Genomic DNA, 15,054 nt, shown 5'->3' with positions numbered 1-15,054 from the left:
GAAAAATATCCACGGGTGAGGATTAACAAAAGTAAGTAAAAGAGGCCCAGACTCTAGGTTGGGAATCACCACTTCAGACTGTTTCTTCGCTGGCCTTCCACTCACAACCCTCAGGTCTCCTTTCCATCCCTAAGCGGCCTGATCTGTGCTTTGCAAGAAAGCAAGCTACTGAGGTTCCACGGTGAGTGTTAGTGATGTACTGCTTACCCTTCAGGGAACATCCGGCACTTTTCCATGGGCCTTTCAGACGGCACTCTGGAATCCAGAGCACGCGTGGCGCCACCACTCCTCGGGGCTGACCTCCCGCCTGGGCCCAGGCCTGCGCACCCCCCGCTGACCATCTCCACGCAACCCGCCAGAGGCACCGACACGCAATGGGTCTGGAGTGGCCACCGCGTCTGTTCTCGACCTCACTCAGTGACAACACTAACGCTGCACTCATCAAAGCCAGAGGCCTGGGAGCTGTTCGGGGCTCTGCACCACCCACCCCCAGCCGGTCATTGGGCCACTCTGGTAGCTCAGCACGTCCCAATGGTGTCCTATGAGTACACTGTCCAGAGGGAACATGCCTTCCCCGGGCAAATAAGTTTGGAAAACACTGGGGCAGGTCTAGTGAGGCCTTTATTAGAGGACTTGGCAGTTTTCTAAGAAACCTCGCATCGCAAATAGATATGTCTGTTCGCACATGTCCATGTCACCTGTTGTTTCCCAAACTCCTTTGGCCAGGGAACCTTATTTTCTTTGCAGAGCAGCCCGCGGGGTCTCTGTGCTGGAACCCGCTTTGAGAAGGGCTGAGCTGTATGTGACGTGGGCCTTCGCGTCATGAACTGTCCCGGCAGGACCCGAGAAGTGGAAGGGCGGTGTGAACCAGGGCGCATACAGCAAAGCACTGCGTGACGCGGGAGCCAGAGACGGGAAAGAAAGCGTGTCTCCCAGCTACGTCGTGAGCAACAGCCATGAAAACGTCACTGACATTCTGGGGCGCTTCGTCTCGAGCTGCGTTCGCCGTGGGGGAGGGGTGGACAGGCTGGAGGGTGGGCGCTGGCCCGGCACCAGGGCCGCCTCGGCGTGCAGTGAGGTGGAAGGCGGGAGCTTGCTCAGCCTCAGCCCACGTGTCCCTGAGGTTTGACTTGGTTATGCAAGCGCGTGGGATTTTGCAGTTTGTTTTCCTGGAAATTATCGATTAATTACCTTTTTAATGCCTGCTGTAGTACACACTACTTTTCTCTCTTTTATTTTTATTTGTTTGATGCCTCTTCTCTAGGTGAGCGCTGTTTATACAACCTGAAAGAACATGATGCGAGAAGGGCCAAGACATCCCTTGAAGGGTAGGATTACATGGGAGAGCTTGTCCTACTGATTATCATAATGCCCTTAAAGCCGCAGTCGCCGTTAGAGTGAGAGGGTGGCGCCAGTACCCAGCTGGACAGATGCGTGACATCGAATATAAATTCCGTGGGTGGAACCAGGAGATGTGAAAACGAGTGTGGGGTTACGGTGGCACCGAAGGAGCAGAGAAAGATAAACCCAGTAAATTTTATCGAAATAGTAGACTACCTACTTCCCAAATAAATATGCCTAGGCTCCTAACTTATTTTTACGCCACAATAAGTTCCAGGCGAATCAAAGATTATAAAGTTATCTCTGAAGCCATGACAATAATAGAAGAAAATGTGTTCATTGCTTTTATAATCCCGGTGGGAAGGAAGTCTCTTTAACCATATATACTAGGAGAAAGCCAGAAACGATAACATCAGAAGATTGTACATCTGACAACATAAAAATTCTCTAAAGCAAAAATGGTTGCAGGGTCAACATACAAACAGCACATAGAGCAAAATGTTTGCAGCACACACGACAAAGGGCTAATGTGTTCGTACATGACGTTCCCTTGCAAATCACCGAGAAAAAGATGACGACCTGTGACCCGTAGAATGTATAATCCCAACCTCCTAACCAGAGTCTCAATCCCACTCAAGTTAAAATACAGATCCCAGCTTCCAGCAGCAGGAGGCCGAGAGAATATTGCGAACACAAATCGCTGCACGAGCCTTGCACCGTTTACGATGAAGATAAGGGGGAGACGGCAGGATATTTAAAACTCGGGTGCCCACGGTGAAAGCGCAGATGAAGATAAGTAATGCAGGGTATTCGCATCTCACACTAAGGACATAAATACCACCCGAGTTGAAGTGAAGGCTCTTTCTTATCGTCTTTATGCGTAAGCACCGTCTCATCGCTGCAAACTTGAACCCTGGGTCGGCCATTTCCAAGGAGTTCTCCTGCGAGGTTCTGGTTTATAAGTGATATTTCATTTCATAACCTTGAGGTTAATAACTATGCTTATTTGCTTATTATAGGAAACTTTACTCACTGTTCGTTTGTTAGCTGAAAATGAATATAAATTAATTCAACAAGGTAATATTAAACCTACTGGCTTTTACTTTATTGACATTATTTTAAATAATTCAAAGAACAAAGAAGAAATGGAGGGAGGGAGAGAAGAAAAAGAAAAAAAAGGACATTTTTCTGGAGTTAGAAAACCATTTCTTTTTCTCTTTACATAAATTAAGTGAAAAAGAATGGTAATTACAGCCAAAACAATGCAGAATTTTAGCTTTTTCCTCGGCATGCTTTAATACAAAAACTGGCAAAGAACGTGGTGGAAAGCTACCGAAAACTGACATTGCCTAAGCCAGTGGTCGGCAAACTGCAGCTCGGCAAACTGCGGCTCTCGAGCCACATGTGGCTCTTTGGCCCCAGGAGTGTGGCTCTTCCACAAAATACGACTTCTGCGCATGGGCCGCGAAGTTTCAATCGCACTGTACGTGCGCGCCCGCACGTGGTATTTTGTGGAAGAGCCACACTCAAGGGGCCAAAGAGCCGCAAGTGGCTCGAGAGCCACAGTTTGCCAACCATGGGCCTAAGCAATAAACACTTCAATTACTTCATAGGACAAGGAGTCCGTGGTAGGAAGTTCTCTAGGCACTGGTTCAGGCTCTCGCTGAAATCAACCTGTCAAGTCCATATCTCTACGGTTCTCTTGCAAAAATCACCTCATAAAAAAAAAAAAAAAATCCGAGCGTTTTGAGGGAGCTGCTTCTGCCTGGGAACCCGATGGAGAGCAGCGGTCCGTCGCTTTGGAGTCTGAGGGGCTTCGCTTGCTGCCAGCACCGTCACCGGTGCTCCCTCTCTGGGCTACAAATTCACAGTCACTCCTAAAGGACAACCATGGTGTGAAACTCAAGGCCAGGTCAGTGGGAACACATTTCTTCATTATACCTGCGGTGGCAACAAGGTCAGACTCATCAATGTTCTGGAGACGAATGCCACGCAGGCCTGGAGTGAACAGAGAGACGCTCTGCAGTACGTGGTGGAAGAGCCCAAGAAGGCCCTGCTGGACATTAGAGCAGAGATTCCTGCAACCAGCGGTCCTCGCTCCCTGCAGGGCAGCAGGATGTGTGAGCAGGAATCCAATGGACGCACCAGCGCATCCTGGGAGTTCGGACTGGATGGACGGATATCTCTCCACTTTGACTCAAAGAATGGACACTGGACAGTGCTGCACGGTGAAGGCATTCTGTTGAAGCAAACATTGGCGAGTGACAGAGCTATGACCGGTCTCCTTGTTAGGACCTCAACTGGAGACTGTAGGAAGTGGCTTGAACAAGTTTTGTGTCCCCTGAGACCAAAAGCTGCACCAACCACTGCCACAGCCACAGTCCCGTCCAAGGCCACAGCCAACACGCCCATCCCTTCGGTCCTTTCTGTGATCTTCACCTGGCAATCATAGTTGGCATCTTAGGCTGGGCCTTTAAGTAACAGGCTGCCTATGCGATGGGACCAAGAAGGCCCTGGTGATATGGACCATCTCAGCGACTCTGCCTTTTGCTTGGCTGCCTCTGCATGACCTGCTGCTCAGTTTTTGGACACCAGGAGTTCAAAGCTTCCACCCAGAGACCAGGTCTGATCAGGATGAGACAGTAGATGCAGCATCTCATGTCCATCATTGCATTGCTGATTATCCTCTCCGGTGCCTTTTTTTTAAAAAATATATTTTATTGCTTTTTTACAGAGAGGAAGGGAGAGGGATAGAGTCAGAAACATCGATGAGAGAGAAACATCGACCTGCTGCCTCCTGCACACCCCCACTGGGAATGTGCCTGCAACCAAGGCACATGCCGTTGACCGGAATCGAACCTGGGACCTTTCAGTCCACAGGCCGACGCTCTATCCAGAGCCAAACCGGTTACGGCTCTCCGGTGCCTTTTAAACATACCATGTCACTTTCTGTGGTCCTAAGAGATGTAATTCCTACATTTAAACATTAATAGCTTCAATAAGAAATCTCAACAAAGAGAACATTTTCCATCATCTTGTGGAAGATCAGATCCATCTCTGCATGTATTATTTTCAAGCAGATAATATTCCCAAAAAGTGCCAGGCATTAGGGTTTTTTTCTGTGTCCTCAAAAGCAGTCACGAGGGCAGCAGAGGCGACATGCTGGGGAAGGTGCAAGACTGTGAAGGTGGAAGACCAGTCTGCGAAAGAGACTACTTTTGTTGACGAAAGAGCAACTTTGTGAAAGAGGCTATAGAAAGTGCCACTGGTGGCAACACCTATCAGCACAGCAAAGCCAACCAGCGGATCACAAATGTAGTAGAACAGACTTAAGCCAACTCACCAGGCTGGGAAAGCCATTCACATACATTGTGACCTGTATAATCATGCAGAAGAACTGAGCAGGACTACACACAGTGAGTTCTTGCTTCCGGGGCAGCTCTACTGACATCCTCAGCGCCTTCGGACTGTCCATCTGACTGACCTCCTCATCAGCCTGGGCTTTTTCTCCTCTGTCTCAACATTTCCGATCTTCTAGCCACCAGCCATGAATTCAGTGAACAGCTTTATTTACAACTGTTTTTATTGCTAGCTTATATCAGTATGATGAAATTTAAATAAACATCTATGTTCTAAGAAAGTTAAAAAAAAAAATCCAACACAACTGGGAAGCCCCTGCGGACCCCGAAAGGCTGGGCCCCCACCCCCACCCCCAGCCCCGTGCACACATCTCTCAGCGTGTCAGGCTGGACAGCGACCCTCAGGGCCCTCAGTGCGCACCGCCGTCTCTCCTCCGGGCGGTGCAGGGGCGGCCGTCTGGCTTCCAGCACCGAGCGGTGCCCGTGCCAGGGCGGCCTCGGCCACGGCTCTCTGGGTGACCGGGCCGCAGAGGCACCTCTCAGCAGGCGGAAGGCACTGGGGGAGCCGGCGCCTTTCCTCCTCCCGTCGTCGGTGCTGCCTGGACCCTTGTCACCAAGTGGACAAAGCAAGAGGGAACACCTCCCTCTCACACTAAGGCGGCGGTTCTCAACCTGTGGGTCGCGACCCCTTTGGCGGTCGAACGACCCTTTCCCAGGGGTCGCCTAAGACCATCCTGCATATCAGAGATTTACATGACGACTCATCACAGTAGCAACATGACAGTTATGAAGTAGCAACGAAAATGATTTTATGGTTGGGTCACAGCATGAGGAACTGTGTTTAAAGGGCCAGAAGGTGGAGAACCACTGCGCTAAGGGGATGCTGGCGTCCCCAGCCGAGAGCATGGGGGCCATTCAGGCCAGCAGCGGGAGCCCACACCCCACGAGGCCAGAGGGTCCGCGGGAACTGGGGCATCGCAGGTGGCCTGTCCCCGCCAGCAGAGCGGAGCCCCAAGTTGCCTTCGTCGCCAGCACCACCCCCCACATCCCCGAGACTATGAAGCACCAGGGTAGCCCTCCTTCCCCCCATCGGGTCTCACAGGCTTACCCTCCCCCAAAATGAGGTGCTCTCTTATTTCTACCCCCTCTTCTTTCCTCACCAGCCCGGGGGGGCCCTTCCTGGCTGGCCCCCCAGGAGGAAAGCCTGCCCATCTTAATCAGAGTATCGCCGCTCTAATGAGAACTCGCTTGTGCTGGGTAGAACGAAGATGCAGGCGGGAAACACACATCAGAGACCAGAGCAGTGATGGTGAACCTATGACACACGTGTCAGGGGTGACACTCGAACTCATTTTTTTGGTTGATTTTTCTCTGTTAAATGGCATTTAAATATATAAAATAAATATTAAAAATATAAGTCTTTGTTTTACTATGGTTGCAAAGATCAGAAATTTCTATATGTGACACGGCACCAGAGTTAAGTTAGGGTTTTTCAAAATGCTGACACGCCGAGCTCAGAAGGTTCGCCATCCCTGGACCAGAGTCTCCAGCAGAGAGCGACCCTGGGGGAAACGACATTGGCCCCGATCACTTTCTCACCGCGTGTTTGGTTCTCCTCGTTCCTTCGTACAAAGGAAACATGCGCTCCCCCCAGGGCCCAGCCGCGGGGTCCCTGTCCCGGAGCTGGTGTTCCACACGCCTGGTTCTCTCCCACACCAGGTCCGGGCAGAGTGGGCGCCGGCCTCCCCAGGCTCAGCCGTGAGCCCTTTTCTGGAGCAAATGCCTTGCCTCCCTCGTCTGGGGTCACTTAATCCAGGAGCCTCTCTCCTTCGCTCACAGCCCCGTCCACCAGGGGAGCCTGGCCACAGGCAAGACTTGTATGCCAAGGCGAGCCTCAGTTCCCGTCAGTGTTCATCTCCAAGTCGGGGAGCCTGTGGGTGGCAGGCCCCCCAGCTCAGTCCACTCCCTTCTCCTGGATGGGCGCCTGGTGCAAGCAAGTCTTGCCTGATTCCCAAGTCTCAGGAGTCAAGAAGCCAAGAGTCAAGATCAGCACATGCCAGTCCTTCCTCGAGATCCCTCCGTCCCCCTCCCTTGGGCCCTGACCGGCGATGGCTCTCTGTAGTCTACCATGTAAAGTTCACGCTTTCTACAACAAAACGAAAAAGGGGAATCTGTGCTTCCCCAAGTTCTTGGAACTAACTTTCACACATTGCCCCTCTGAGGCTGGGCAGCGTTCTGAGTTCAAGGCCCATCTCCCCAGCTCACAGGCTCTGCCGGAAGCCCGTCCAACAGTTTCTGCAGGGAAGAAACATCTGCACAGCATATGTTTCAAGGGACCTGGCATACTGTTCTTAATGGTTGCTCCCCTCCTTAGCGCTATGTGTTCTAACTGACCAAGGCCATCCCCCCAAGAAAGGTTGTTTCCCCAGGTAGGGATTTTTTTTCCCTGGAGTTAGGGATTAACAGGACTAAGGAAGGGAATAAATCAGTGGAACCTCCTAGTGTTACAGAAATACCATGTACTACTTATGAAGAACTTGGACTAAGGCTGTTGGCAATAAATTTGGGACTTGTTGGGCCCACATCCCCAGGGGTCTACCCGCCAGGGAAAGCACCAAAGCCTGTACCCCTGGAGACCCACCGACACAGGGCAGTCCCAGGGAAGGCAAGCAGCGGGGCTAGGAGGACATATTTACTGGGTAGTATAATCTCCTTCAGTCACTTCCTTGTAGCTTATCAGTAGAGCAGTGACCTTGAAATAGCCCTTATAATGGAACACAGAGATTAAGCTAGACAAGATTAAACTCAACAGAACTAGATTAACAAACGCCCTAACCTTTGGAATAGAACGGATAGGATTAAAATCAACTGGTATAAATATAGATGTAACAGGACAAGAAAGACAGAACCTGGCAAGAGAACTTGGCTATGGTGATCAACTGAACGCCGTGTTATTCCTTCTTCCCTGACTCCGTCCACACCTTTGGGAACCTCTGGACCTGCTGGGGCTGGACCCCAACATCTAACACCAGAACAGGAGCGGTAGTGGCAGCGGCAGCTTGGGGAGCGACGACCGGTGGTGGTTTCCCTCCTGGGTGCCGAGTGGGCAACACCCCCTGGACCCCTCCGGAGTCTTGGCTTTTTTTTAAAGGGCGATTCTTGAGGCTTTGAGCTTCGGGGGGACTGCCCCCTCCCTCCTTTCACCGTTCCCCTCTACTTCAGGATCCTATTTTGTTTTACCATTTCCCCTCTCCCCGTCTTGAGGTGGCTTGCTTGGGTCACCCTCCGGTGTTTTGTTTTCTTTTTTTCCCCCCTTTGGTTTTGTTTTTTAGCTTGTTTTCTCAGGGTTGCCCCCCCCCCCCCCCCCGTCTTGTTTGCGTTGTGTGTGGAAATGGCGAACTCGGCAAATACAAACACCGTGTCTAAAGTGTCTAAATTATACAGCTCCGTGATCGAAGATGTTATTAATGATGTGAGAGACATCTTTTTGGATGATGGAGTCGATGAGCAAGTTCTGATGGAACTAAAAACTCTATGGGAGAATGAACTAACGCAGTCTAGGGCACTCGATAGATGTCCTTCAGAAGAGCAGCAGCTCTTATTGCAAGTTCAACAGCAACAGCAGCATCACCACCACCAGCAGCAGCAGCAGCAGCAAGCTCAACCACAGCCTACGGCACCTCCGCGAGCACAGACTCTGCAGGTCCTTACTCCTGCAGCACCACAAGCCGCAGCACCACAAGCTATTGCCCCTGGTGCTCAGCTGATACGCGTACGAAGGCACCAGACATGAGTGCTGCTGCTACCGTGGCCACCTTAGCACTCCCTGCAGGGGTGACTCCGGTCCAACAGATATTGACAAATTCAGGCCAGCTTCTTCAAGTGGTCAGAGCCGCCACTGGCGCTCGGTATATTGTTCAGCCTCAGCAGCCCGTGGCTCTACAACAACAGGTTATCCCACAAATGCAGCCTGGTGGAGGACAGGCTCTTGTCATAAAACAGGTTTTGGCCCCTCTTCCTGGCGGGACTTCAGCACCGACAGGTGTCAGCATCCAGCCCCAGCAAATCTTATTTACAGGAAATCAGACTCAAGTCATACCTACAACGGCGGCGGCACCTACACCAGCACCAGCACCAGCGCAGGTAACTGCGACTGGCCCGCAGCGACCACAGGCCCAGCCTACCCAACAACGGGCCCGGCTGGCATTGCAAGTCGATGGAACTGGGGATACATCATCGGAAGAAGATGAAGATGAGGAAGAAGACGATGATGACGATGAGGAGGAAGACAAAGAGGAAGATGGAGCGGAAGGTGGGCAGGTAGCAGAGGAGCCCCTCCATAGTGAAGATGATCTGAGCGATGAGGAAGGACAGGAAGTCTTTGATACTGAACATGTGGTTGTCTGCCAATTTGATAAGGTACTCAGAAGTAAAAACAAATGGAAATTTCTACTCAAGGATGGCATTATGGATCTCAATGGAAGAGATTATATATTTGCCAAAGCCTTTGGAGATGCAGAATGGTGAAGAACTGGTGCTTTCCTTTTATAAATAAAATGAAAGAAACTTTTAAAAAATTTAAAGTGCCGAAACCGGTTTGGCTCAGTGGATAGAGCGTCGGCCTGTGGACTGAAAGGTCCCGGGTTCGATTCCGGTCAAGGGCATGTACCTGGGTTGCGGGCACATCCCCAGTAGGAGGTGTGCAGGAGGCAGCTGATCGATGTTTCTCTCTCATCGATGTTTCTAACTCTCTCTCTCCCTTCCTCTCTGTAAAAAATCAATAAAATATATTTAAAAAAATGTTAAGTGACAGTTTGAAACTTGGGACATACTCCTACCAAACTTAACTTCTGCATGTCAGACAGAGTGCAGTGGAAGCAAAGCTACCAGAACAAAGGGACCTGGACAACAGTGACACTGCTTCTAACTGGCAAGCCACGGGGCTGTAGCACCTGGGTTGCTGGGGAAGGGGGCATTGGGGCTTTGTGTAGGAAAACCCTAATTGTCCATTTTTAAATACAGGCACCTGCCACTGGTCATTAGCATGTAAAGCTTTGTCTCTATTCCCTCCTCCACCTGGGGTTCAAGCAGAAAATACTTGTTAGAATGAACTAAAGAAACTTCCCTTTTGATAGACTGAAATGAAACCGTTTATTGTACGTGGTTATATTTGGTAAAAATTGCGTGTGCGCTTTTGACAAGAGGACAAGAAACCGGGCTCCAGCCCCTCCACAAGGTCTGGGCCTGTGTGTTGCGTGGGTTCGGCCTGGCTTCCCAAAGAGCCTGAGAATGTCCTTCCAGCCCCAACTCTCAGGAACGGAGCTAGAGCCCTTAAGGTTACATCTTCCTTTTCTTCTAGAAAATTCTCCTGAATTTCATCTCTTCTTTGGCTCCCAACAAGGCTCCCTCCCTTTGCTTTCCACCCACCACAACCCCTGCTCTCCTTTGTCCCTCTGCTGCTTTCTCTGGGTCTGACTGGGGCTTGAGGAGTCGGTGACGCCCTTTGAAACTTGGTTTCTGCACAGCCCACCCGGCTTTCCGAACGCCACTCACTTCCACGCGTCCGCTTCCTCTCTGCCCACCAGCTCCCTGCCCGGCCCTGGCCTCCGCCTCACATCGGCTCTCCTCTCCTCTGAGGGACCATGACCGTCCCCGGTGCACGCTCTCGAGCCTGGAAATCCCGGCTCCACTCTCGGCCGGCACAGAAAATGGTCTGCAACTTTATTCTCATAAACTTTTCTTTTTTTTAATCTTTAATTTCTTTATTGGTTAAGGTATTACAAATGTGTCCTCATCCCCCCAATAACCCCAACCTTTCCCCCATCATAAACGTTTCTTATATTAACTCGATGTCCTCATCGATAGCGCCTTCCTCCAGGGCGGCCTCGGCCCAGCCCCTTTGGAATGCGCCCTCTGCCCGGGCAGTGCCACAGGAAGCCCCAAGTGTGGGCTCTGCACCCCTTTCTGCCCTGGGCCCCCTGGCGCCCCGCAGCAGCCGCGGGCCTCGGGGGACACGGGAACCCTTTGCTCTGTGGGGGGCCGCTGTGGCTCAGGATCCCTGCAAAGCTGTGCAAGCCTCTGGGGATGGCACCGGCCTCCTGCCCCTGGGACACAGGGTGCAGGACCAGAACCCTCTGCGGCCCCCCCACCCCTGCGCCCCAGCTCTGCACACAGGTCCCTCCCGCCACCCCTGGCCCAGGGACCTTCTCCTCGTGCAAGAGAAAGCCCTCTCTCATCGAACCTCCCACCCAACGCCGCCTACGCCCCAAATCTTCTCGGTGCCCCCCCCCCAAGGCCATGCCTCAGAAACCCCTGTGGCACCTGTCCCACCCTCTGTGAGGGCTCACCTGGTGGCGGGGCAGCAGAGGGAAGAGAAAACGGTGTCAGGGGAGAGAGAGCCGCTGGTGGGTATTGTTAAACGCATCAGGTGGCGCTGCTATTACCTGACTTGGAACTGCCTGGTTCTGAAATCTCCAAAGACCCCCGTGGTTGGCAGATGCGTCCCCGCAGGCTGTCTCCCTACCTGCTCTGGTCATGAGCCTGTTCTCTGCTCATCTCCTGCCTGCAAGTGTGTTTTACACCTTCGCCCATTTTCACAGCGACCACCCCTCTCCCCGCTCTTCCACTTCAGCTCTCCTGCCTCCAGCCCCGGGGCTTCACAGTCATTAGGTGCCTCCTTCGGGGGGGGAGTGGGGGGCCTCACAGTCATTAGGTGCCTCCTTGGGGGGGGCGGGGGGGGCTCACAGTCATTAGGTGCCTCCTGGGGAGGGGGGCGGGGGGGCTCACAGTGCTGATTCCTGTTTGCCCCAGAGGCTGCCCTGCACAGTCAGGCAAACCCCTCCCACCCGACCCCGCGTCCTGGCCCACGCCTCCGAGGGGGGGTTTACCAGGAAGCAGGGCTGTTAGGAAATGAGATGAGTGTGGGTTTGCATGACACACTTTCCTTTACTTGGGGGTTGGGGTGACCCCGATCAGTGCCTTTTCCCCTTTTCCCTCCCAGTCACCAGGGAAAGAGGAAGGAAAGGAACTCAGCGCCTTGGCGGGTCCCGCTGGCGCCGGCTCCTCCTGGGCTGCGCTCCTCTGCACTGAGGGCTGGGCCTGCCTCCGCCTCAGCCCTTCTGACCGGGAAGATGGAGGGTCGAGGGCCACTTCTCTCCGAGCCTGAGGGCCAGGCGGGCTGTGAGAGGCCCCGCCAGACACCCGGCGCCTGTGCGCCTGAATTCCCCAACAGTGAAGTTGCTTTCCTGGCTGCTCTCAGAAAGCCTTAATTAGTCCCTAACAGAGTGATTCTTCGGGGGCTTGGAGCCTGTTAGAGGTCACTGTTAGAATGGACATTCGTGGCCTGCCTGCCATGGGGCCGCCCCCTTAACTCTCTTCCATTATCTGCTTAACTAACCAGCACCCAGGAAGGCTCAGGGAATCGGGCCCTGAAGGGAGAATGGGGGGATGGGGAATAATCCCAAGAGTGGACCCTCCGTGGCCGAAAGGACAGGGTTGGCCTCCATCATCCAGCCACCTGGCCATTCAAGTTCACGCACAGACTCCCAGAGGAAACACAAAGAGAACCTCACTTTGGAAGACAAACAAAGTGTCTGTCTTTAAACCTAGGAGGCTGAGTGCAAAGGGATCAAGGCATTAACCCCATCAGACCAGGGCTGGGGCTGGTTACCAAACCCTTATCATGCAGGCATCTTGGTAATTTCCTTACTTGTTGTTATGTCTGTAATAAAGAAGGGCTATATTGGGAAATTGGGGTGGTATATCACCAAAGAACACACACAAAATTATAAATTTCTGACGGTACTAGAAGTAGATTATAGAACAAAGGCCTAGAGAAAATGAACATAAACACAATTAAGGGGTAGCATTCAGAGGTCCTTTAATTGCGTGGTCACTGGGAGTCGAAGCAGAATCTGTTTAGGATCCACAAGGCCTCCGAGGAGTCCAGAGGACCACTGGCAAGTCAACCAAAATTAGGAAAAGAAATCAGACTTTAATTGTAAACACAAGACTAATCATTAGCTCTCCCCCGTCCCTGGAGTCAGCCACGGGTAGTTGCCTGACATTTTACATTTCACTTTAAGGACGAAGAAGGAAAAGATTGCACACGCGGCCTACTCATTAGCAGGGTTTCCTGTGCGACTTGCCATCAGGAATCTAGCTCACGTGCAGATTAAAAACCATCTTCCCCACCCGCCACAGCGCACGCTCCACGCGGCCCCGTGTTCATCTCGGGTCTGCGGCGCAGACAGAGGGCCTCGCTTTGCGCGTGATGTATGACAGCTTCCCTTGGCTTCATGCCACCTTTCCACTGACTCGCACACCAATTACACGTGCACGGAAAACACAGGGAGCCTGGAGACTTTCAGAAACACATCTCCTTGCTACGCAGCAAAGAACTCCACTCAACCGCCGCCAAGCTCAGGTGACAGGTGATGGAGTCAGCATAGGCCGCGGTTACCACAGATTAACTCGGGAGGAGCTCATTCTACATTCGTAACATCTTTTCATAACCATGCTCATTACGTCACTGTCAGATATGATTTTTTAATACTTAAGTTAATCTGGCCATAAAGCCATTAACTGTGTTAGGCCTCCATTTGCCTAATACGTTAAAGCAATTTGTTGTTCGGTTAGAAATACAGTTACGGCCGACAGGGTTGAAATGGCAGATTATGTGGAAAATTGCCAACTGTTAATATGCAGACAACGACCCCGATCTCTCAACCTGATTTGGTTTTACTTTGACACCTTACAATTCCTTGGTCAGATCCAGATACTAACCTGCTCTGGTAGATTCTAGGCCAGTGATAGCAAACCTTTTGAGCTCGGCGTGTCAGCATTTTGAAAAACCCTAACTTAACTCTGGTGCCGTGTCACATATAGGAATTTTTTGATATTTGCAACCATAGTAAAACAAAGACTTATATTTTTGATATTTATTTTATATATTTAAATGCCATTTAACAAAGAAAAATCAACCAAAAAAAAGAGTTCGCGTGTCACCTCTGACACGTGTGTCATAGGTTCGCCATCACTGTTCTAGGAGCATGTCTACAGTGTGAAAAAAATAGAAACAGCTCTCCATGTTTATGTCAGCTTGCTCATTATTAAATGATTTATTAACTGGGGTTTTTATTAACATGTTCATTTGGGGACAAAGTTCACGCACCTAGGGCTTCATGGTACACAGTCTTAGAAAGCCCGCGTCCAGTCTTCCATGTTTCCTAAGCACCTGGGGGTAGGAGGTCCTGTGATGGGCACTGCACAGCGGAGCACAGGGCTAACACGGTAAAGCCAGGACCACTGGAGCTCGAAGGGCATCTGGCTTCCGGGAGAGACCGGGCAGGACGCCCGGCGGTGATGGACCGGACCTGCTGAGCGGCAGGAGAAGACGTCTGTCCACGGCCGAGCACGCCCTCCAGGCACTGCGTGGCCACTCGCTGAGCAGGGCCTGCGCTGGAATCGCCCCGGGCTCAGGGCAGAGGGAGACGCACAGGGGTGTCACATGGCCCCCGGGAGCGTGGCCGCAGTGACTGCGACATGGTGGAGGCTGTGGTGTGAGTCCTGGCCGGGCGAGGGTGGCCCAGGCAGGGCCCTGAGTGCCGCCCCGGGAGTCTGGCTCCCCGTGGGCAGCAGGACCCGCTCAGCAGCCGATGGACCTGGAGCAGAAAGAAACGCGGCCGACAGCTGCTTTGCCCGGACGCCCGTGTGGAAGCCGTGCACAGACGGGCATGTAGCCGCCACTTGCCAGGGGCTCTAGAGAGAGGAGATCGCACCACCAGCGACAGGAGGAAAAGGTCAAAGGGCATCCACTGGAGAAAAAATGGAAGCCGTGGCCCACCAGGCACAGGAAGACGGGGAATGGTGTCTCCCACACCCAGTGACGCCGCGTCTGCCACAGAGAGGTCACAGAGCGGTCACAGAGAGGTCACGGAGAGGTCACGGAGAGGTCACGGAGAGGTCACAGAGGTCACAGGGGCAGAAACGCAGCCAGCACCGCTGGGCCGTGTGAGCAGCGGCAGTCGTGTGGGCTAAGAAGGTGGAGCATTGTGAACTGTGAAGAGTGAGCGCACGGGAGGCAGGATGGAGACCAGGCAGGTGCTCTTTCCGGAAATAGGGCTCTGACCTGGCCACATGGCTGAGCGTCGACCTGTGAACCAGGAGGTAAGGGTTCAATTCGTGGTCAGGGCACGTGCCCGGGTTGTGGGCTCGACCCCCAGTAGGGAGCGTTCAGGAGGCAGCCGATCAATGATTCTCTCACTGACATTTCTATCTCTCTCCCTCTCCCTTCCTCTCTGAAGTCAATAAAAATATTTTTTAAAAAAAAGAGAAAGAAAGAAAGAGGCTCTAA

General features: G+C 52.3%; 1 protein-coding gene and 1 pseudogene across 1 annotated transcript; both read left to right on the top strand.

Moving 5' to 3' along the window:
- Positions 1 to 374: 374 nt before the first annotated feature.
- Positions 375 to 3,862, top strand: LOC139013522 (UL16-binding protein 1-like). The gene is given in 4 exon segments (XM_070419521.1): positions 375 to 513; positions 840 to 1,034; positions 3,153 to 3,779; positions 3,782 to 3,862. Coding segments are annotated over 4 exon segments (1,002 nt in total). The 3' UTR covers positions 3,823 to 3,862.
- Positions 3,863 to 8,091: 4,229 nt separating this feature from the next.
- LOC139014693 (transcription initiation factor IIA subunit 1 pseudogene) lies at positions 8,092 to 9,227 on the top strand (annotated as a pseudogene).
- The last annotated feature ends 5,827 nt before the right edge of the window (positions 9,228 to 15,054 follow it).

The sequence above is a fragment of the Myotis yumanensis genome, unplaced genomic scaffold (assembly GCF_028538775.1).
Source record: "Myotis yumanensis isolate MYYU_CA2020_CCGP unplaced genomic scaffold, mMyoYum1.0.hap1 SCAF_7, whole genome shotgun sequence".
NCBI lineage: Eukaryota > Metazoa > Chordata > Mammalia > Chiroptera > Vespertilionidae > Myotis > Myotis yumanensis.
The sequence above is the reverse complement of the archived record's forward strand: the minus strand, read 5'-3'. Positions and strand labels throughout refer to the sequence as shown.